The sequence below is a fragment of the Emys orbicularis genome, chromosome 4 (assembly GCF_028017835.1).
Source record: "Emys orbicularis isolate rEmyOrb1 chromosome 4, rEmyOrb1.hap1, whole genome shotgun sequence".
NCBI classification, from domain to species: Eukaryota; Metazoa; Chordata; order Testudines; family Emydidae; genus Emys; species Emys orbicularis.
The window spans coordinates 157,390,196-157,410,012 of record NC_088686.1 but is presented as its reverse complement, the minus strand read 5'-3'; the positions used below and the strand labels follow the sequence as shown (position 1 = coordinate 157,410,012).

Below are 19,817 nucleotides of genomic sequence, written 5' to 3'. Positions count from 1 at the left end.
TAACAAGGGCTGTGGTAGATTCCCCATCCCTGGCATTTTAAAATGAAGATTGGATGTTATGGTAGCATGGTCTAGTGAATAGAGCACTGGGCTGGGATTCAGGAGACCTGAGTGTTACTCCTGGCTCTGCCACTGGCTTGTTGGCTGACCCTGGGCAAGTCACTGTCTCCCACTGTGCTTCAGTTTCCCCCTTCTGTAAAATGGGTCTAGTGAGCCTGACTTCCTTTGTAAAGTGTTCTGAGATTTATGAGAGAGTGTGACTTAAGAGCTAGGGGTAATTATTGCACGCCCTTGTTCAAACAGGAATGCTGTCTTGTGTCCTAGGCAATCCAGAGAACAGGGGAACTGAACCCCCCAGGAGTCCTGACTGCCAGCCCCCTGTTCTAACCACTAGCTCCCACTCCACTCCCAGAGCCAGGGATAGAACCCAGGAGTCCTAACACCCATATCTTTCTGGTCCAGCCACCCACTGAGGTCCTTTGCAAGGTAACCTCCAGCTAACCTTTCTTCCTTCTCCCCCAGGATTCAGGATATCCTCCTGTGGGTGATGTACGAGACCCCCGGCCGCGCAGGATATGGTCCAAGCACAGAGAACTGTCGCTCCCTGTTCCTAAGTTCAAGGTAAGCAGGGCGGAGCTCTCCCTGGAGCGTCCCAGCTCCCCAGCATGGCAGCAAGCTTCCCTCTGCCGCTCCCCAAGCCAGCCTCAGGGATGTTACTGCAGCGGCTCCCAATGAGCTGCTAATCCTTCAGCTAGGCCAGTCCCATCTGGATGTGTGCTGGGATCTAGCCAACTTCCAGAGCCTTTTGGCCACTGGGGGCTGCTGTGTAGTGAAGGGTAGATGGGATACTCCCCACATGGGCCTGCGTTGGAGCCAGTGCCCCCTAGAGGAGAAAGGCCCTGTGTCCCATTCCCTACCCTCTGAGCCAGCCAGTCCCCAATACGGGCCGGATGGGAACCAGTGCTCTCTAGAGGGGAAAGGCCCCGTGTCCCATTCCCCACCACTTGAGCCAGCCAGTCAGTCCCCCTGCCCTGGTGCTGGATCACAGCTGATGCCCCCTAGATGGGAAGGGGCCCATTCCCTGTCCCCCAAGCCAGCTAGACCCCCACCCTGGGGCTGGATTGGAGCCAGCACGCTCTAGAGGGGAAAGGCCCCAGGTCCCATTCCCCCTGCCTGGAGGCCGATGGGGGTCAGTGTATGGGTGCTGATCTCTCCCCTCTGCCCGGTGGCAGCTGGATGAGTTCTACATCGGGCAGATCCCGCTGAAGGAGGTGACCTTCGCCCGGCTGAATGACAACATCAAGGAGCCCTTCCTGGCTGAGATGTGCAAGAAGTACGGGGAGATCGAGGAGATCGAGATTCTCTACAACCCCAAGAACCGCAAGCACCTGGGCCTGGCCAAGGTGCTTTTCACCAGCACCCGCGGAGCCAAGGAAACCGTCAAGAACCTGCATAACACCTCGGTCATGGGCAACATCATCCACGCCCAGCTGGACATCAAAGGTACCAACCCCACCTTGGAACCCTCCCCTCCCCTTGGGCCCCATGCTCCCCATTGTGGTTCATTCCTTTCCCTGGTGGGTCAGTTCCCCAGCCGGTGCAAATCACTGTCGCTCCTTCAAAGCCAATGGGAACTAAGACAGTGTAGCAGTGTCGGGGGCTCAGTAGGGGGTGCTCTTCCCTCAGTGCCCCAGCTGGGGATCTGGGCCCTTAACTGGCAACAGGATGCCAACAACTTTCTAAGAATCATGGCTGAAATCTCTTAGGTCAAAGACCCCCAACGTGGCAGGGGTGGCTGCACTCACAGAAGGGGTGAGGGGCAGGGGACCCTTAGGTGCTGTTCAGAATGCAGAGCCTGCATCTGGTCTGACCTCCTGAATAACCCAGGCCCTGGGGTTCCTACCTCCAGCCCACAGCTCCTGTCAGCTAGAGCAGATCTTGTCGCCATCCAGTCACCTGGGAAGCATCCTTGTCAGGAGGTGTCTTGTATTTTAAATACCTCCTCCTTGGGGTCAGAGAGTGCTTCTCCTCTCCGACCCCTGGCATCTCCCCATTGGGGCTGGTTTTCTCTGCTGGGATCCTGGGATAGCTGGCTCCTCTTTGTGTGACAACAGAGGGAAATCCCAAATCGGACCCCTGCACCAGTAGTGTGTCATCGTTTCAGGCCAGAAGGGACCAATGGATCATCTAGTCTGGCCTCCTGTACGATCCAGGCTGGTGGTTTGTGCCCATACACCCCTATACAGAGCCCAGAGGCTTTAGACTAAAGCAGCTCAGTCTTCAGGAAAGTAAACTGTGCCGTAGGGAGTGATCAGGGGGGCAGCGGAGATAAGACGGCCAGCAGGGTGACCCAGCTTAAGCCCCAGCTTCCTTCCGGGGGAAGCTGCTGGGACGAAGGATGGCTGGTTGCTCCCGCCTTTCACTCATCCGTGTGTCATCCCCATTCTGTAAATGACCCCAGGTGTGCCAGGATTCAGTATCCACCTGGCTTCCTGTTCTCCTAAGAATCCCACTCGGTCTTTCCACCTTAGCTGAGCGGTTCTGTCACCAGTCTGGAAAAATGGGGTGGGCGCCATTTAGTTATATTTGGTACCGCTGTTGCGCTCTGCCCCAGAAGCGGCTGCATCATGAATCGCCTACTAGAATTACCAAGCCTGACCTTGTTCTCTCAAATGTGCTCTCTCCCTGCCCCTGCAGGACAGCAGCGGATGAAGTACTATGAGCTGATCGTCAACGGCTCCTACACCCCTCAGACTGTGCCCACCGGGGGCAAATCTCTGAGCGAGAAATTCCCAGCACCTGTGGCCCAGGCTGAGACGGTACAGGAGGCTGGCGGGGTGGGCTGGGGGCCAGGCTCTTACTCCACGTCTCAAATTCAGGCACCGGCGTCCATGTGTAGGAATGGGAATAAGTAGCCTGACTTGTCAGAGCTACAAACTGTTCTCCAGCTGCCCAAGAGGTGGCTGCATCTCTGCTCCAGGCAAGCCATCCCTGTGCAGCGTTGTGTGCAGCCGTTATCCTGCTGCACTGCCCCAGAGCTGGCTGCATTTCACCGCCGGGTGAGCACTGTGCAGCTGTCCCTCAGATGCTCCTCCTCAGAGGTGGCTGCATCTGAGTGCCTGGCGAGCCATCCCTGTGCAGTGCTGTGTGGGGCTGTTCCCCAGCTGCCCTGCCTCAGAGGTGGCTGCATCTCAGAGCTGGGCGAGCCATCCTCATGCGGTGTCGCTGCATGGCGATTCCCAGCAGCCCCGCCCCAGAGGTACCAGATATCTTTAAACTTCTCTTCCTTCCTCCTGTAGTCAGAGTCCCGACGGCGCCAATCCACCGACTCCTCCTACTCAGGCAGCACTGTGGGTTCGACGCCTGGCAATGGGACCCCTTGCTCTCAGGACACCCCATACTCCAGTGCTCGCCAGGATACCCCCTCGTTCTATGGTCAGTTTACCCCCCAGTCGTCCCAGGGGACCCCGCACACCCCCCGAGGAGGAACGCCGTATTCCCAAGACTCGGCCTACTCCAGCAGGTATGTGCTCTGTACTCTCTGCTGGACCCAACGCACAGCTTCCCTGCGCCATTGGCGCTCACGCCAGGCAGCTGGGCTGGAGCTGCTGCAGGGAGCGGGGTGGGCGCTTTCCCCAGCAGTCAGTTCTGGCCCCAATGCCCCAGTGTGGCACTAGGGGGCGCTGTGCTGCAGGGAGCAGGGCAGGGACTCAGTAGGGGCCGCTCTCCCCTGGCAGTCAGGGCTGGCCCCAGTGCGATGCTGGGGGCGCTGTGCTGTAGGGAAGGGTGCGCTCTCCCCTGGCAGCCAGTGCGGCGCTAGGGGGCGCTGTGCTGTGGGGCGGGGCCTCAGTAGGGGCTGCTCTCCCCTGGCAGTCAGGGCTGGCCTCAGTATGTCAGTGCTGGATGAGCCAGCCCTGTGCGGCGTTGTGTGTGGCTGTGGCCCAGCTGCCCCGACCCAGCAGTGGGCTCAGCTCAGCTCAGCGCGAGCGGCGGTGGGTCTAACAGCTGTTCCTGCGGTGCCCGGATTTCACTGCCTGTGTCTTTCCTCCCCCGTCTCCTAGGCAAGGCACGCCCAGCTACTCCAGCTATCACCCGGAGCCGACCTCCTACAAGTCCCGCAGGCATGAGAACAGCTACCCGGAGTCGTACTCCCGCCGGCACTACTCTTCCTCCTCCTCCTCCTCCTCTTCCGCCACGGCTGCCGCCACCACCGCCTCCTCCTCGCACTACCGCCCCAATGACCCCCACTACTCACCCTACAACCAGCCGTTCGAGGGGGCAGGCGGGCGCTACCAGCGCCGCCACTCCTCGGAGGGACGCTCTGCCTCCCACCACTCCTCCTCTTCCTCCGCCCACCGCTCCCACCAAAGAGAGGACTCCAGTTACCACTCCCGGCACCGGGAGCGGCCCCAGCGGGACGATCCCACCCCTGCTTCCTCCTCTTCCTCTTCTTCCTCCTCCTCTTCCTCTTCTTCCTCCTCCTCCTCCTCCTCCTCTTCCTCCTCCACGGCAGCTTCTTACCCCGTGGCTCCAGCCACGCCGGACGGGACCCTCTTCCAGAACAGCCACAGCTTCGGCCAGCAAGGGGAGCCCTTCGCAGCCCCCGGTACTATCTACCCTCCCTACCCGGCCCCCCCAGAGCCCTTCCCGCTACCCCCGGAGCCACACCCCTGTGATCAGGATTACCGGCTGCTGCCCACGGCCGAGACCTTCGCTGCCAACTCCCTGCCCCCCACGGAATTTCTGGCTCAGGAAAGCAAGGAAGAGCCCAGCCCCGCAGCTGCCAGCACCGAAGATCAGGCCCAGTCGCCAGCGCCCCAGGCTTCGCCGGCCCGTTTGGGCTCCCCGGCGCCGGAGACCACCAATGAGAGCGTCCCGTTTGCCCAGCACAGCAGCCTGGACTCGCGCATTGAGATGCTGCTGAAGGAGCAAAGATCCAAGTTCTCCTTCCTCAATTCAGACACGGAGGAAGAGGAGGAGGAAGGGGGCAAGGCGGGGGCCAAGGGGGCAGAACCGCATGGGCCCTGCACCCCGCCCCCACCCCTGCCCATCAGCTTTGAGGATGTGGTGCCAGCTCCGGACGCCGGGGTAGAGTCGCCCAAGGCCAACGGGCAGGACAGGGTGAGATGCTGCTCCTGGGGTCTGGGAGCGGGGTGGGGTCTAGTGTGTTAGAGGGCAGGGGTGGGGCTGGGAGTCAGGATTCCTGGGTTCTATCAGCAGTTGTGGGAGGGGAGTGGGATCCAGTGGATTAGAGCGGGGGGCTGGGAGCCAGGACTTGTGGGCATGATGTGGGTTTGGAGAGGGAGGGGAAGGGTTGGGATTGCTGGGGGAAGAGAAGGGTGGGATCGGAGGGTGGGGTGAGGATGGGAGTGCTGAGGGAGGGGGAGGGGGGTGTCAGGGTAGGACAGGGCCTGTTGCCGGAACAGCGGGGGCGTGTCCTAACCCCGCCTCCTTCCCCAGGCCTCCCAGCAGTCATCGGGCGAGGACATGGAGATCTCGGAGGAGGAGGCGGAGGATGAGCCCACGGGGTCGGCGCCTGCTGATCCACACTTCCCGGTGTTGCCTGCAGGCCTTGGCCACCTCCCACTGGGTGTCTCGGCCTTTGCCCACCCGCCGGAGCCACCCTCTGCCTACCCACTGCAGCCACTCATGTCAGTGTCCCTGCCCCACCTGACAGGCGAGGCCGACTACTCCCAGGCCCCGCCACCCCACCACCTGCAGGCGCCGGGCCTTCCGGACTACGGGGCGCAGGCAGGCGCGGCAGGCACAGGACCCGGGGCGGCTGCTCCCCCCCACATCTATGACTTCGTTAACTCCTTGGAGCTGATGAACCGGCTGGGCAACCAGTGGGGTGGGATGCCCATGTCCTTCCAGATGCAGACCCAGATGCTGAGCCGGCTGCACCAGCTGCGCCAAGGCAAGGGGCAGTACGAAGAGCCCTTCCCCTACCATCAGGAGGCAGCATTCGCCAGCCACCCACTCTACGGGCACTACCTGCTGGATCAGGACAGCCGCCACTTCCCGAGAGACCAGCTTTTCCTGCAGCAGCCGGCCAGCACCGAGGAGCCACCACCCGGCTCGGAGCAGCCCCCGCCTCCGCCGCCCCCCTCACAACCGCAGCGGCTGCTGGACTACCGGGCAGCGACGTGGGGCTACCAGGAGGAGGCGCCCTGCGACCCACATGCCTCCACTGTGGACAGTGTCCTGGCTACCCTAACGCAGGAGATGAAGAGCATCATGCAGCGTGACCTCAACCGCAAGATGGTGGAGAATGTGGCCTTCAGCACCTTCGACAAGTGGTGGGAGCGCAAGGAGCAGAAGGCCAAGGTGAGAGCGTGGAAGCCTCCCGCTATCGGAGCTGTGGGGCCTCCCCAGCCTCCAACCCCTTGTGAATTGGAGCAGTGGGCACCCCCAACCTCCAGCCCCGGTATCTGCCCCTCCCCACCAACCCTCTGGGAATCCGAGCAGTGACCGTCCCCCCCACCCTACCGCCAGCCTGCTGGTGTTGGAGGAGTGTGCCCCTCCAACCCTGCAGCCATGGGCCCCTCCAGCCCTTTTAGCTCCCCGCCACTTCCCCATGTCCAGACGCTGTGGGCATGTCCCCACCCCTCACTGCGTCAAGCCAGTGCTTGGCACTGTTCCTGACTCAGGCCCTGTCGAAAATGGGGGTGGGTTCCATTTGTCGGAGTGGGGGCTGGAAGTCAGGACATGCCTGGATTCTATTCCACCCTTGGGAGGGCAGTGGGGTCTGGTGGGTTAGAGCCGGGAGTCAGAGTTGGGAGTCAGGACTCCCGGGTTCTCTCCCCAGTTCTGGGAAGGAAGTGGGGTCTAGTGGGTTAGAGCATGGGGGTCTGGGAGCCAGGACTCCTGGGTTCAATGTGCGCTCCCCCAGCCTGTGCCGTTCCCAAGGCAGAACTCAGCCCCCCCCCCCCCGGCATGGGGCCTTGTTGTGCTGGCTCTCGGCAGAGTTACTAATAGGGTGTCCTCCCTTCAGCCCTTCCAGAACGCAGCCAAGCAACAGGCCAAGGAGGAGGAGAAGGAGAAAACCAAACTCAAAGATCCGGCCCTGCTGTCCTTGGTCGACTGGGCCAAGAGCGGCGGCACCGTGAGCCTCGAGGGCTTCAGCTTCGGAACCGGCCTCCGTGGGGCACTCAGGCTCCCGTCCTTCAAGGTAAATGCACCTGAACTGCCTGGGAATGGACATCAGGCCTTTCCCCTTTGGGGGCCGCTGGCTCTCATCTGGTCCCAGGGCGTGGGACTGGCTGGCTCAGCGGGGCGGGGAATGGACATGGGGCCTTTCCCCTTTGGGGGACTCTGGCTCTCAGCTGGTCCCAGGGTGTGGGACTGGCTGGCTCAGGGGGGCGGGGAATGGACATGGGGCCTTTCCCCTTTGGGGGACTCTGGCTCTCATCTGGTCCCAGGGCGTGGGACTGACTGGCTCAGGGGGGCGGGGAATGGACATGGGGCCTTTCCCCTTTGGGGGACTCTGGCTCTCATCTGGTCCCAGGGCGTGGGACTGACTGACTCAGGGGGGCGGGGAATGGACATGGGGCCTTTCCCCTTTGGGGGACTCTGGCTCTCATCTAGTCCCAGGGCAGGGGACTGGCTGGCTCAGGGGGGCGGAGAATGGACATGGGGCCTTTCCCCTTTGGGGGACTCTGGCTCTCATCTAGTCCCAGGGCAGGGGACTGGCTGGCTCAGGGGGGCGGGGAATGGACATGAGGCCTTTCCCCTCTAGAGGGCGCTGCTCTTAGCCTGTCAACTCCCCAAGCTGCTCCTGTCCCTGGCAGCCACTGTGCTCTTTGCAGGTGAAAAGGAAAGAGCCTTCTGAGATCTCGGAGAGCAGTGAAGAGACGCGACCCCGGCCTTCCACTCCCGCAGAGGAGGAGGAGGATGGTGAGCAGTCTCTTACGAGCGGTGTCAGTGGGGCTGGGAGTTCAATCCCGGCCCTGGGAGGGGAGTGGCAGTTTAGTGGGTGAGAGCAGGGAGGCTGGGAACCAGGACTCCTGGGTTCTCTCCCCGGCTCTGGGACAGAAGTGGGGTCTGGTGGGTTAGAGCAGAGGGGGCTTTGAGCCAGGACAGTTGGGTTCTATCCCTAGCACTGGGACAGGAGTGGGGGCTGGTGGGTTAGAGTAGTGGGGGCTGGGAGCCAGGACTCCTGGGTTCTGTCCCCACCTCTGGGAGGAGAGTGGTCTGGTGGGTTGCAGAAGTCAAGGACTACTGGGATCTCTCCTCAGCTCTGGGAGGGGAGTGGGCTCTAGTGGATTGGAGAAATGGCGGGGGGAGTGGGGGCACAGGCTGGTTGGCAGCCAGGACTCCTGGGTTCATCTCCCTGCAAATGTTCCCTTTAAATCCCTGCCCTTGCCCCTCGCAGACAAGGAGGCTGCTCAAGGACCAAAGGGATCCAAGCGGGACGAAGAGTGGATCAAGGGGCCGGGCAAGCGCCGGAAGCTCTTCTGCCTGGACAGCGAAGGGGAAGAGACGTCTGAAGAGTCGTCCTCGGAGAAGGTGAGAGCAGCCACCACTTCTAGCCCATTTCCAGCAGTCTGTTCCCCGGCAGAGGTGGAGACACCCTGTCAGGGCCCATCTTCTGTGCATGCAATCCCTTCCCTGTCTGCCTGCCTCAGTTTCCCCTCCCCATTTGAGGACTCCATCTCCCAGGTAAGTTGAGGGTTGTTTGCCTGGGGATCAGGGAGAGCCCACAAAGGTAAAAGATTCTCTCAGCCTTTCGAGAACCCCAAGAGCTCTCTCCATGTACCCTATTTCATCCTTTCAAGGAGGAGGAAGAGGACGAGCAGGAGGAAGAGGAGGATGCAGCACACAGCGACAAGGAAGAGGAATCAGAAGGTAAAAGAACTGGGATGTTTCCCATTGTTGCCACTAGGGGGCGCTGTGCTGCAGGGAGCACGGTGGGGGCTCAGCAGGGGCACACTCCGCTGGCAGTCAGGGCTGACTCAGTGTGGCACTAGGGGGCGCTGTGCTGCAGGGAGCTGGGCAGGGCTCAGCAGGGGGCGCTCTCCACTGGCAGTCAGGACTGGCCCTGGTGCCCAGTATTACCAGCACATAAAGAGCGGCAGGTGAGGCAGAAACCAGGCCTCTGACGTTCGATAGTTATCACAAGTCCTGGCTCCCCTTCAGCAAGAGTCAGAGCATGAACCCCGGTGTTCTGGCCAGATCCCCTTACTGTGCTCTGGCTCCCTCCTTCCCCTCTGTGCATCCAGCCCAACGCAGGACTCTCCATCGCTTCCCCCCGAAAGATTGAATGTTTGTGTGGGGCTGTTACCCAGCTGCCCCTCAGCACTGGGCGAGCCGTTCCCAGGTGGTATCACTGTTCCTCAGCTGCCCCACCCCAGAGCTGGCTGCGTCACAGTGCCAAGCAAGCCATCCCTGTGCAGTGTCACTGTGCGGCTGTTTCCAGCTGCCCTGCCCCAGAGGTGGCTGCATCTCAGCAATAGATTGCTATACAGTGGGGACTGAGCTGCCCTTTGCTTTGACTAGAAGCAGCAGAGAGCGAGGACTCCTCTATATACTCCCTCTACGAGGAATCGGACGAGGACAGCGACAGTGCTTCGGACTCCGAGAGCAGCTCGTCCTCTTCCTCCTCCTCCTCGGACGAAGCTGAGAGCGTGGAGGGGACAGCTGAGGACACCATGGATGAGTCCACCATGGACAGCTGCCCCGTGGAGCCAGCAGGGAAGGAGAGCAAAGCAGAGTCCTTGGTGGGCACGGAACTGGAGAAGGTCAAAGAGGCCGCGCTAGGTACGTAGCCAATTATGTCCATCACCTCAGGAAGGGCAGGATCGTCCCCAACTGTCTGCTCCCTGGCAGAGATGGAGACACCCCATCCAGGCCCATCCGCCCGTTCCCACCTGGGGCAGGGTCATCCCCAACCGTCTGCTCCCTGGCAGAGATGGAGATGCCCCATCTGGGCCCATCTCGCCCGTTCCCACCCGGGGCAGGGTTATCCCCAACCATCTGCTCCCTGGCAGAGATGGAGATGACCCGTCTAGCAGGAGCGGAGGGTGAGAGTACGTTGTTGGAGATCGGGGATATCGTGCCATGTGTCGGGGCCCAAGGATGGCAGGATGGGGACCATGTCGGGAAGGGGTTGAGCTGACAAAGGCTCTTCTGGCTGAGGCCTGTGGTGGGAGGCACTGAAGAGGGGCGCAATAGGGGCCAGGCCAGGAGGCAATGAGGGGCCCTGGGTTCCATCTCGGTGTGTGGTTGTGGGGTCTCTAACCCCCTGTGATCTCCCTCCTCACAGAGCCCGCAGCGGAGCAGAAAGCCGCCCCCCCAGAGGAGCGTGAGGCTGAGCTGGCTCCCCGCCCCTCCTCGCCCATCCCCCTCCTGCCACCCCCCAAGAAGCGCCGGAAAACAGTCTCCTTCTCAGCCCCCAGCGAGGAGGAGGTGGCCAAGGCAGGGGCAGAGAAGGTGGCCGAAGCAGCCCCGTCCCCTCTTCCCCTTCCTCCCCTGCCCCCACCCCCTGCCAAGGAGCTAGCGCCTCCCGCAGTAGTGCCTGTGGAACCCGCCTCGCCGATGCCCCAAGTGCCCTTAGTGCAGGACACCCCCCGCCCTGCCACGCCGCCCCCTGCCCCCAAGCCTCCCTTCAGTGGGGGGCGTAAGCGGGAGCCCCCCAAAGCCAGCCAAAGAACCATCAGCAACCTGCCGGCCGACCACGCCTCGCTGGTGAAGTGCTGGGCTGAGGAACCGTCCGCCGGCAGCGGACGCCGTCGCTCCCGTTCCCGCTCCTCAGAGCCCCCACGCCCCCTAGCCAGCGGGGAGGCCGAGCGGCTGCGGCTACGGGAGCAGCTGGGCGCCTCGTCCCTCCTGGAGCTGGCCAACCAGCCCGAGGCGGGCGGCGTGGACCTAGCCGTGCTGGCAGACATCGCCCTGAAGATGCCCATTGGCCGCGCCAAAGAGGAGGCCGAGGATTCGGAGGGCACGGAGACATCAGATGAGGCGGAGGAGCAGTCGCCCCCCCGTGCCCTGCCTGCACCCCGAGACAACAGCATCCTCCTGGAGCACAACTACGCCATGGCTGTGAAAGTGGCGCCGCCAGCTCCCCGGAGAGCAGCCAAGGCCGAGGAGGAGGCCCTGGGCCCAGCTGAGCTGCTGCGGGTGGATCTCTTTGGCGGGCACGTTGGGGAGGTGCTGGAGGCGCCGGAGGAGGTGGTGGCGGAGGCCAGCGAGGCCAAGGCTGAGCCAGAGGTGGGTGCCCTCCTGGCACTGGCTGGGGAGGAGCGGGCCAGGAGGAAGCGACACCGAGACGCAGAGGAAGCACCGGACTCCCCGGCTTCGGAGCCCTGCCCCTCGGAGAGCGAAGAGGAGGAGGAGGAGAGCGAGGACGCTGATGCCGGTGAGACGCGCCGGCGGACGCTGCGCTCCCACTCGCACAAGCCCTGGCCCCAGCCCCTCCCCTCCTTTGAGACCCGCAGCGAGTTCGAGCAGATGACCATCCTCTACGACATCTGGAACTCGGGCCTGGACGTGGAGGACATGCACTACCTGAAACTCACCTACGAGCGCCTGCTGCAGGAGGACAACAGCACCGACTGGCTCAACGACACCCACTGGGTGCACCACACCAATATCCTTACTGTGGAGCCTCTGGGGGGTGTTGGCTCCCATCCCACCCCAGGGCGGGCCGGGGGGCTGGCAACAGGACATGGGACCTTTCCCCTCTAGGGGGTGCTGGCTCCCATCCCGTCCAGGAGGGGGCTGGCTAGTTCAGAGGTGGGGAAGGTGAGAGGGGGCCTTTCCTGTCTAGGGAGCATTGGCTCCAATCTGGCCCCAGGTGAGGGACCTGCTGGCTCAGGGAGTGAGAAATGGGACACAGGACCTTTACCCTCTAGGGGGTGCTGGCTCCCACAAGGCCCCAGAGGTTTAGTAGTCAGCTGGATGGCTGGTGTTCTATAGAACATGAGAGTGTGGGATCTGTACCCCGTGGCCTGAGCGGTGGGCATCCCTGTCTGCCCCTGTTGGCACAGCCTGATGCAAGTGTGCCCCCTGGCTGCCAGCCCTAGAGAGGCTGAAGGGCCCATGGATCCTGTCCCCTGGAGGGGATGAGGGGTCTGGGCACGTTGGTCTCTCCCAGCCGTCCTTTTCCTTAACCCCTGCCCCCACTCACCAACATCGCCAACCCCAAACGGAAGCGGAAGTCGTCGGACCTGCGGGAGCACCAGACTGGCTGTGCCCGCAGCGAAGGCTACTACCACATCAGCAAAAAGGAGAAGGACAAATATCTTGACGTGTGTCCTGTGACGGCACAGGAGCTGGAGGTGATGGACACCCAGGTATCAGGAGCGTCCCTGGCAGAGATGGAGACGCCCCGGGGGGCCCATCTCACTATCCCCACTTGAGGCAGGATTGTCTCTGACTGCCTGTTCCCCTGGCAGAAATGGAGACGCCCCAGTTGGGACCATCTCGCCTGTCCCCACCCAGGGCAGGTCATCCCCAACAGCCTGTTCCCCTGGCGGAGATGGAGATGCCCCAGCTGGGCCAGTCTGTCCGGGGGGCAGGATTGTCACCTGGCAGTGGTGGAGCTGCCCCAGCCGGGCCCATCTTGCCTGTCCCCACCCAGGGCTGAATCATCCCCAACCGCCTGTCCCCCTTGCAGACATGGAGAGTGGGTGGGGGCATTTCAGTGGTTGGTGATGTGATCCCTTTTGGGGGGACAGATGCTCTAACCACCTCTCCCGCCGTCTCCCAGGGCACCAACCGCATCCTTTCGGAGCGGAGGTCGGAGCAGCGGCGCCTGCTCAGCGCCATCGGCTCCTCCGCCATCCTGGACAGCGACTTGCTGAAGCTCAATCAGCTCAAGGTACGTGCTCAGCGCTGCAGCTCCTCGGTGGGGCAGGACCGGCTTCCCTGGCTACAGCGGGGCACACAATGTCCTGGGAGGCACTGACCTCAATGCACTAGGGGGCGCTGTGCTGCAGGGTGCGGGGCAGGAGCTCGGTGCAGGGACACGACTGCCCCCTAAGACCAGTGTGTCCCGGTCACACCAGTACTGTAACCCTCCTGTCCCTCCTCACTCCAGTTCCGTAAGAAGAAGCTGCGGTTTGGCCGGAGCCGTATCCACGAGTGGGGCCTGTTCGCCATGGAGCCGATCGCTGCCGATGAGATGGTGATTGAGTATGTGGGGCAGAACATCCGGCAGGTGAGTCCGGGGGTGCGGCAGTGGCACTGCCCTATTGGTGCCAGGCTGTGTGTGTGTGTGTGTGTGTGTGTGTGTGAGAGAGAGAGAGAGAGAGAGAGAGAGAGAGAAAAATGGACAAGGGTCAGTCCCCCAGTTGCCCTACCCCACAGGTGGTTGCATCTCAGCACCGGGTGAGCCATCTGTGTGCAGGGTCACTGTGCGGCTGTTCTCCAGCTGCCCCTCCCCAGAATTGGCTGCAATTCAGTGCCAGGCGAGCCATTGGGGTGCAGCTGTTCCCAGGGGGCAGTGCGTGGCCCAGGCTCTCGGTGTCTTCACCGCTCTCCCCCTACCCGCAGGTGGTGGCCGACATGCGGGAGAAGCGCTACGTGCAGGAGGGCATTGGCAGCAGCTACCTGTTCCGCGTCGACCACGACACCATCATCGACGCCACCAAGTGCGGCAACCTGGCCCGCTTCATCAACCACTGCTGCACGGTGAGGGGGTGGGGCTGCTGGCTTCTCGCCCTGGTGGGGAGGCGCCCGTGGGCTCAGGGATGGGGACAGAGCTGCTGACTTCTCGCCCTGGGGGGGGCGCCCCTGGGCTCAGGGAGGGGGACTGAGCTGCTGACTTCTCACCGGGGGGGCGCCTGTGGGCTCAGGGAGGGGCCTCTGCGCCTGTTGAGTTGGGGTGAGGGCATCTGTGCTACAGGCTGTTCCTCATCCCCTCCCTCTACAGCCAGGCCCGGACCAGGTGGCTTCATGAGAGTCTGTGTACACAGCGCCCTGGGTAGGGGTCGGAGCCACTGGGCCGGGCTCCTCTGTCCATGGATCTGTTCATCCATCCACCCAGGCTCTGTCTGCTTCCACCCGTCCCTCCCTCCGTCAAAGCTTTGTCCTTCTCTGTTCATCCCTCCATCCCTCCACTCCCTCGCTCGTCTCCAAGCGTGGTCTGTCAGTCTGGGCCACCCAACTTATATGGCCCCGCTTTACAGCTGGGGAAGCCACGGCCCAGCGACTCCGTGTTCACGCAGGGAGTTAGTGGCAGAGCCAGGACTGATCCCCAATCTCCTGTACTTATGAGAGCAGGGCTCGAGGGCACTGCTGGCGGGCTCTCCATAGCCCCCCGGGAGGGCCCATCCAACTGGGGGGGGTTAGGGGGGTGGATAACGTGGCTGTCGCTCACCCCACTCCCTGTATCCCTCAGCCCAACTGCTACGCCAAAGTGATCACCATAGAGGCTCAGAAAAAGATCGTCATCTATTCCAAGCAGCCCATCAGCGTCAACGAGGAGATCACCTACGACTACAAGTTCCCCATCGAGGAGAACAAGATTCCCTGCCTGTGCGGCACAGAGAACTGCCGCGGCACCCTGAACTGAGAGCCGTATTTATTGTGTTCCCTGCCCCATCCTCCGGCGCCTTAAGAGCTCCACGTGGCCTGGTAATGGGGCCCGCGGCCAGTCGGTTCTCTGCCAGGATCCGCCCTCCTCCCGGGGAAGCCAGGTCCGGATTCAGGTTGCCTTTAGTGACCCCACCCCCTTGCGGATTGGCTCCAGAGCCAGCGTTCACAACGTTTCGGCATGAGCTGAGTTGGAAGCAGCTTTCCCCAGGCAAGACTCGTTCCTTCCCCGCCCATGACTCCCAGCATGCAGCTCTGCTTAGGACCAGGGGCGCTTGACCCAAATCCCCAGGATGCTTTGGGGGCAGCGGAGCAGAGTGCATGCTGGGAGCGGAGCTACCCTCTTTCCATCACAGTTGGGAGTTTTGCTTTGCATTTATATTCCCTGCCTCTGAAGAGGAATTCGGGTCCTTGCCTGCAGGACCCCTCCCTTCTCCCCTGTCCTCCTGCTTGATGGACACCTGTCGCCACCCAGTTGTCAGGGGAAGGGAGCTGAGCATGATGGGAAATGCCATGGTCTTGCCATTGGCGTGACCATAGTACACAAGCAGCTGAAAGCCCCCGTAATGTATCTAATCACCCAAGGAGTCGGAGTCCAAAGCATTAGAGCCTGAAGCAGACTCTTCCTGTCCCTCCATCTGTTGTCCCTGCTGCTCTTCCCACCCGCACCAGGTAGTTCCCGAGCGCCCTCTACGGCGGGGGAGGATCTGTTTAGCATGGTCGGGTTTTTACTGTTCTGTTCCCCCTCTCATCAGTTTTGTAACAGGTGCCACGCCTGATTCACTCCACTATGAACACAGCCTCCACCCTTTGATTACAGTGCCTCGCAAAGTCCCGCACTCCTTTAGCATTAATGCCCTGATATTTCTGTGGAGAAATCTTTCCCTCTGGACAAAACAAAACAATACCCAGTCCCCTCTCAAATATAACAGAACCAATCAGATCACTTCATCTCCGTATCCTGCTGCCAATCAGTGTGTGCCCCTCCCTCCCCCCCGACATATTAAAAATTAAAATAAAAACACAAATAGATAATAATAAAGGGGCTGGATTCTCCTCTCGCTCACCCTGGTGTCGCTCGGGCAGAACGTATCTCCAGTGTAAGCCGAGACCAGAATCAAGACCCCCTGTTAATTTTTCTTTAGGAGAAGAAAGTTGTGTATATATTCCAGATGGACTGGCTGTTTCTTGTAGAAACACACAAAAGTTATTGGTATGTAAATATTCTTTTTATTATTTTTTCCCCTCTTCCGACTAAAAAAGAAAAAAATGGTTGTAAATAACAGCTATCTTTTTTTCCTCTCGCCCCAATTTAATTTCCTTCGATGCGAAGTTTGCTTTATTATCCCTGGGATGAAAACAGAAAGCCCTTTATGGATGGGCACTGGAGAAAATATAGTTTGTTGAGTTGCTTTTTTTAACGGGAGTCGGTTCTGAAAGACAGGAAAACAGGAAATCTGGCTTGTGGATATGGTGCCAATCTTGCCCCAACTTTTGTGGTGGTGTTTGTGAGTCTCAACCTGACGCTGGTTGGGATGGTGGCTTTGTTTTCAAAAGATGAACGCTCCTCCCCGGTGGATTTTGTCAAGGTGGCTGGACTGTCTGGGGTCCAATCTATGAGATGTTGATTTGCCCTCAACTGTGTTTTGATGGGATTTTGTTTGGGAAGGCAGTTAAATTCCTGTCCCTGTTTCTGAGCTTTGGGCTGTTCTGTGCTAAAGCGTAGATCACCAAATCTTGTTTGTTGTTGCATCTGCCTTTTCAAGGTTTGGATTATCCACACCTACACTTCCATCCCCAAATTCTCTTCTCGTTTAGTTTTGCGTTCACCTCAGATTATCCATGTATCCATCCGCAAATTCTCTTCTCTCATCCACAGGGCCGATCTAGATGCCAATACATTGCCCTTCCTATACGGGACTCCGAGGTGTAAAGCCAGAGCTGAGATCGACAACCAAATTGTCACCCTTAGCGCTGTTCTCCTTTGCCAGCCAAGTATCCGCTTTTCCAAAATGGCTAGTGATTTTTGGGGTGGCTAGCTCGAGATTCCACACAAATATCTGGCTTCCAGGGGGCAGATAGTCACCATTTCCTGAAAGTCAGGCCCCTTTCAGGTGTCCGTGTGGGCACCCCAGAAATAGCAGTGTCTGAAGAATCAAGGTTGTTCTTTCCTCAAGTCTGCTTCAAAAGCTTTTTGTCTTGAGCTCAAATCTTTTTCCTGGTGACCGTCAGAAGAAGGCCTCAACATCTCATGAGATTGAACCGCTGAACCTTGGCTGTTGGAAACCTTTCTGGCTTTGATTGGAAACTGCTTTGCCTCTGCCATCATGTCACCGTGCTGGGAAAACACAGCTGTCAGTGGCTGTGGCTGTCCCTCGGAGAGTTTTTAGCAAATGAAATTGAACTGGGTAACGGTTCATCTGAGATGGGCAGTGGGAGAATCTTGGAGTAAATCCAGAGTGACTCCACTGAGTTCTGCAGGGCTATGGCCAAATTCAGATCCCAGTTACACCAGTCTGAACCTGGAGAGACTCCATTAAAGTCACTCCAGATTTCCTCAGGTGTAACCAACTTTTGTTGGAATCAGTGGAATCGATTGCAGATTCACACTGGCATCAACAGATTCACTCTGGATTTACTCCTGGAGCAGAATCTGCCCCTTCCTGTAGAGTGACATTTGTGACCAATTTATTTCTCGCTGAATCGTAACTGAGTGTCTCTTGTCCAAACTCCGCCCCGTGCACGGTGAAGACATCTAAACCTGCCGTCCCCCCTGCAACTCGCTAGATAGAAATACACCAGCCATGGGCTATAGACTCGAACCTCTTAACCCACGGAAACTGGCAGTTTCCTCTGTGTATTATTTAATTCAACTTTAATACAGTGCACAACTTTTCCTCCCAATGAGATCATCTTGGACATCAATTTTCCCTCTTGGGCGTGTAGGAGACTAGAAGGAAAGGCTTGTTTTTAAAACGTTACACTCAAGCGCCAATGAAACTCATGTTTCTGATGTGTCCCCTCTTTCGAGCGGGCTCTAAGCTAGGAAGCAATCTCTGTAGTGCCTGCGATACGGGGCATTTAACATGTGCCTAACAACTCAGAACTCCCCCAATTTGAAGCTGGTTTACCGATTTTTAAACCCACCAGCCCCTTGTTTGGTTTTTTTTTAACCGTTTCTGTCTGCAATGGGTTTGTAACTTGCCTCATTTTCTCAGCATTGTTTTTAATCTCTGGGCTCGCTTTTAGCTTTTGGTGTCAGAGCAAATGTTTTTGCCACTCCGGCTCCGCACAGGTGTGGGGAGAATGGGGACCTCCTGTCAGCTCAGAAAGCAAGATTTCAGGCCCTTGCTCTGGAATATGCATATTAGCCAAGGCTTTTAGGCTAGTCTCTCAAGCTTTTCAAAGCTCCCGTGGTCACTTAGAGACGCACAGGTCCAGATCCTCGACGGTTTATAGATGTCTAACTCCGTTGACTTCAGTGGGTGTGGGCCACAGCTCCTGTTTCTCGTTGGATCTCGGCGATCCCTGCATCTCTCCAAAGCAGACCACGAGATTGAGCTTCAGTGACTGGTTTCTAAATGGCCCTGCGTGGAAAGACAACCCGGCACTGAGGAGTCGGCTTTTGAAAAATCACAGCTTCACCTTTTGCTCCACAGCTCATCCAGGAGGGAGAAAATCAATTTCAAAGCCCATCTACTATGGGGAATATCTGTCCTGGTAGCTGCCCATTCAGATCTCTGCCAGGCGTGAATCACCCTGTCATCTGACCCCACCAACTGATTTTTTTTCTTTTTGTTTAGTCAACACCTCTTCTTGATTTAATTCCAAAGCCACGAACTCTTCCCCTCTTAACTCGCCAGCCACCCCCCATGAATGGAAAGTGATGCCAGCCCATCGGACGGACGTTGATTTAAGAGTCAACCAGGCCTGTGTCTTGTCTGCATCCCGACGTGTCTCAGACCTCGCCCGTTTCCGTTGGAACTCACCAACCTTACGTTCAGCAATCGCATTAAGTAGGTCTCTTAAACAGACGCCTGTCGTCTGAGATTTCCTTCCCTTCTGCCTTTGAGGGTTTGGATCTCTTGGGTATGGGAGGCTTTGGGAGCTCTCTTCTCCCGTCTCAGCTGAACCGTCGCTTTCTTGGAAAGAAACCCCAAAGAAGGAATCCTGCTCCAGGTGGGGGCACAGAGAGTAGCCAGAACTAGACATGGACGCAAAGCAGTTTCCAATTATCTCTGTCCAAGCGTCTGAGCCGAGAGAAACCAGATCAGAAACTCAGATGGGAGAAAAGATTACCCCCTACCTCGGTATCAGACAAAACCCCACTCAGAACCGACTCCCAGAGCTCTAGGGTAGGTCAAAAAACACCCCCCAAAAGTTCCCCCTCTCTCCGTGGGTGTTGTCAAAGATCTCTCTAGCTGGGGGAGCTGAACGGCTCAGAGAGTGAAGAAAACAGACACATTCCCCTACCCCTTCTTCACCAAAGTACGAGCGATCTCCCTCCGCTCTCTCTTTAATTTGCTGTCCTCGGTTTCCTACTGTACATATGTTAATACGTTGTGGATTCAATACTTGGTGCCAGACAAGCACATTTTTATAAATGTCATTAAACTTTTATTGTAAAAAAAAAAAAAAAAAAAAAAAAAAAAATACAGACACCCAAATGGGGGTTATTTATATTTGTTCTTAGCCTGGTTGTGGGTCTCAGGTTTTCGTGTGTATCTCTCTTGCCCCTGACATCTGTGTGTGAGAGAGAGAGACTGTGTGTGATTGGCTGTTTTTCCAATCTCCACCCAGGATTGGCTGGCTCAGGGGTGGGGAATGGGACATGGGGCCTTTACCCTCTAGGGCAGGGGCGAGCAAACTTTTTGGCCTGAGGGCTGCATCGGGTTTCAGAAATTGTATTGCGGGCCGGTTAGGGGAGGGGGCCCCCACCGCCTATCTGCCCCCCCCCCCCCCCGGGACTCCTGCCCCATCCACACCTCCCTGTCCCCTGACCACCCCCGGACTCCCGCCGCCCCATCAAACTCCTCCTCTCATTCCTGATGCGGGGCCCCCCCGGGACCCCTTCCCCATACAACCACCTCTTCTCCCTGGCCCCTGACTGGCCCCCTGGGACCCTTGCCCCCATTCAACCCTCTATTCCCTGCCCCATCCCCTATCCACACCCCTGCCCCCTGACCACCACCCTGAACTCCCCTGTCCTCTATCCAACCCCCCACTCTGTGCCCTCTTACCGTGCTGCCCATAGTTCGCCCACCCCTGCTCTAGCGGGCACT

The 19,817-nt window shown here is 59.1% G+C and overlaps 1 protein-coding gene and 1 pseudogene across 1 annotated transcript in view; one reads left to right on the top strand and one right to left on the bottom strand.

Moving 5' to 3' along the window:
* Positions 1-19,153, top strand: part of SETD1A (SET domain containing 1A, histone lysine methyltransferase) — a 33,956-nt gene extending 14,803 nt beyond the window's left edge. Inside the window, exons 4-20 of the mRNA XM_065404496.1 lie at positions 523-621; positions 1,233-1,503; positions 2,698-2,819; positions 3,300-3,523; positions 4,062-5,121; positions 5,461-6,327; positions 6,995-7,171; positions 7,809-7,896; positions 8,375-8,508; positions 8,778-8,847; positions 9,499-9,759; positions 10,265-11,587; positions 12,124-12,293; positions 12,710-12,820; positions 13,040-13,159; positions 13,495-13,632; positions 14,342-19,153. Coding sequence (XP_065260568.1) covers positions 523-621; positions 1,233-1,503; positions 2,698-2,819; positions 3,300-3,523; positions 4,062-5,121; positions 5,461-6,327; positions 6,995-7,171; positions 7,809-7,896; positions 8,375-8,508; positions 8,778-8,847; positions 9,499-9,759; positions 10,265-11,587; positions 12,124-12,293; positions 12,710-12,820; positions 13,040-13,159; positions 13,495-13,632; positions 14,342-14,515 — 5,409 coding nt within the window. The 3' untranslated portion in view covers positions 14,516-19,153. The remainder of the gene's footprint in view (positions 1-522; positions 622-1,232; positions 1,504-2,697; positions 2,820-3,299; positions 3,524-4,061; positions 5,122-5,460; positions 6,328-6,994; positions 7,172-7,808; positions 7,897-8,374; positions 8,509-8,777; positions 8,848-9,498; positions 9,760-10,264; positions 11,588-12,123; positions 12,294-12,709; positions 12,821-13,039; positions 13,160-13,494; positions 13,633-14,341) is intronic.
* The window catches only part of LOC135877976 (RING finger protein 112-like), a 1,138,053-nt pseudogene that overhangs the window by 663,806 nt on the left and 454,430 nt on the right, over positions 1-19,817 (bottom strand).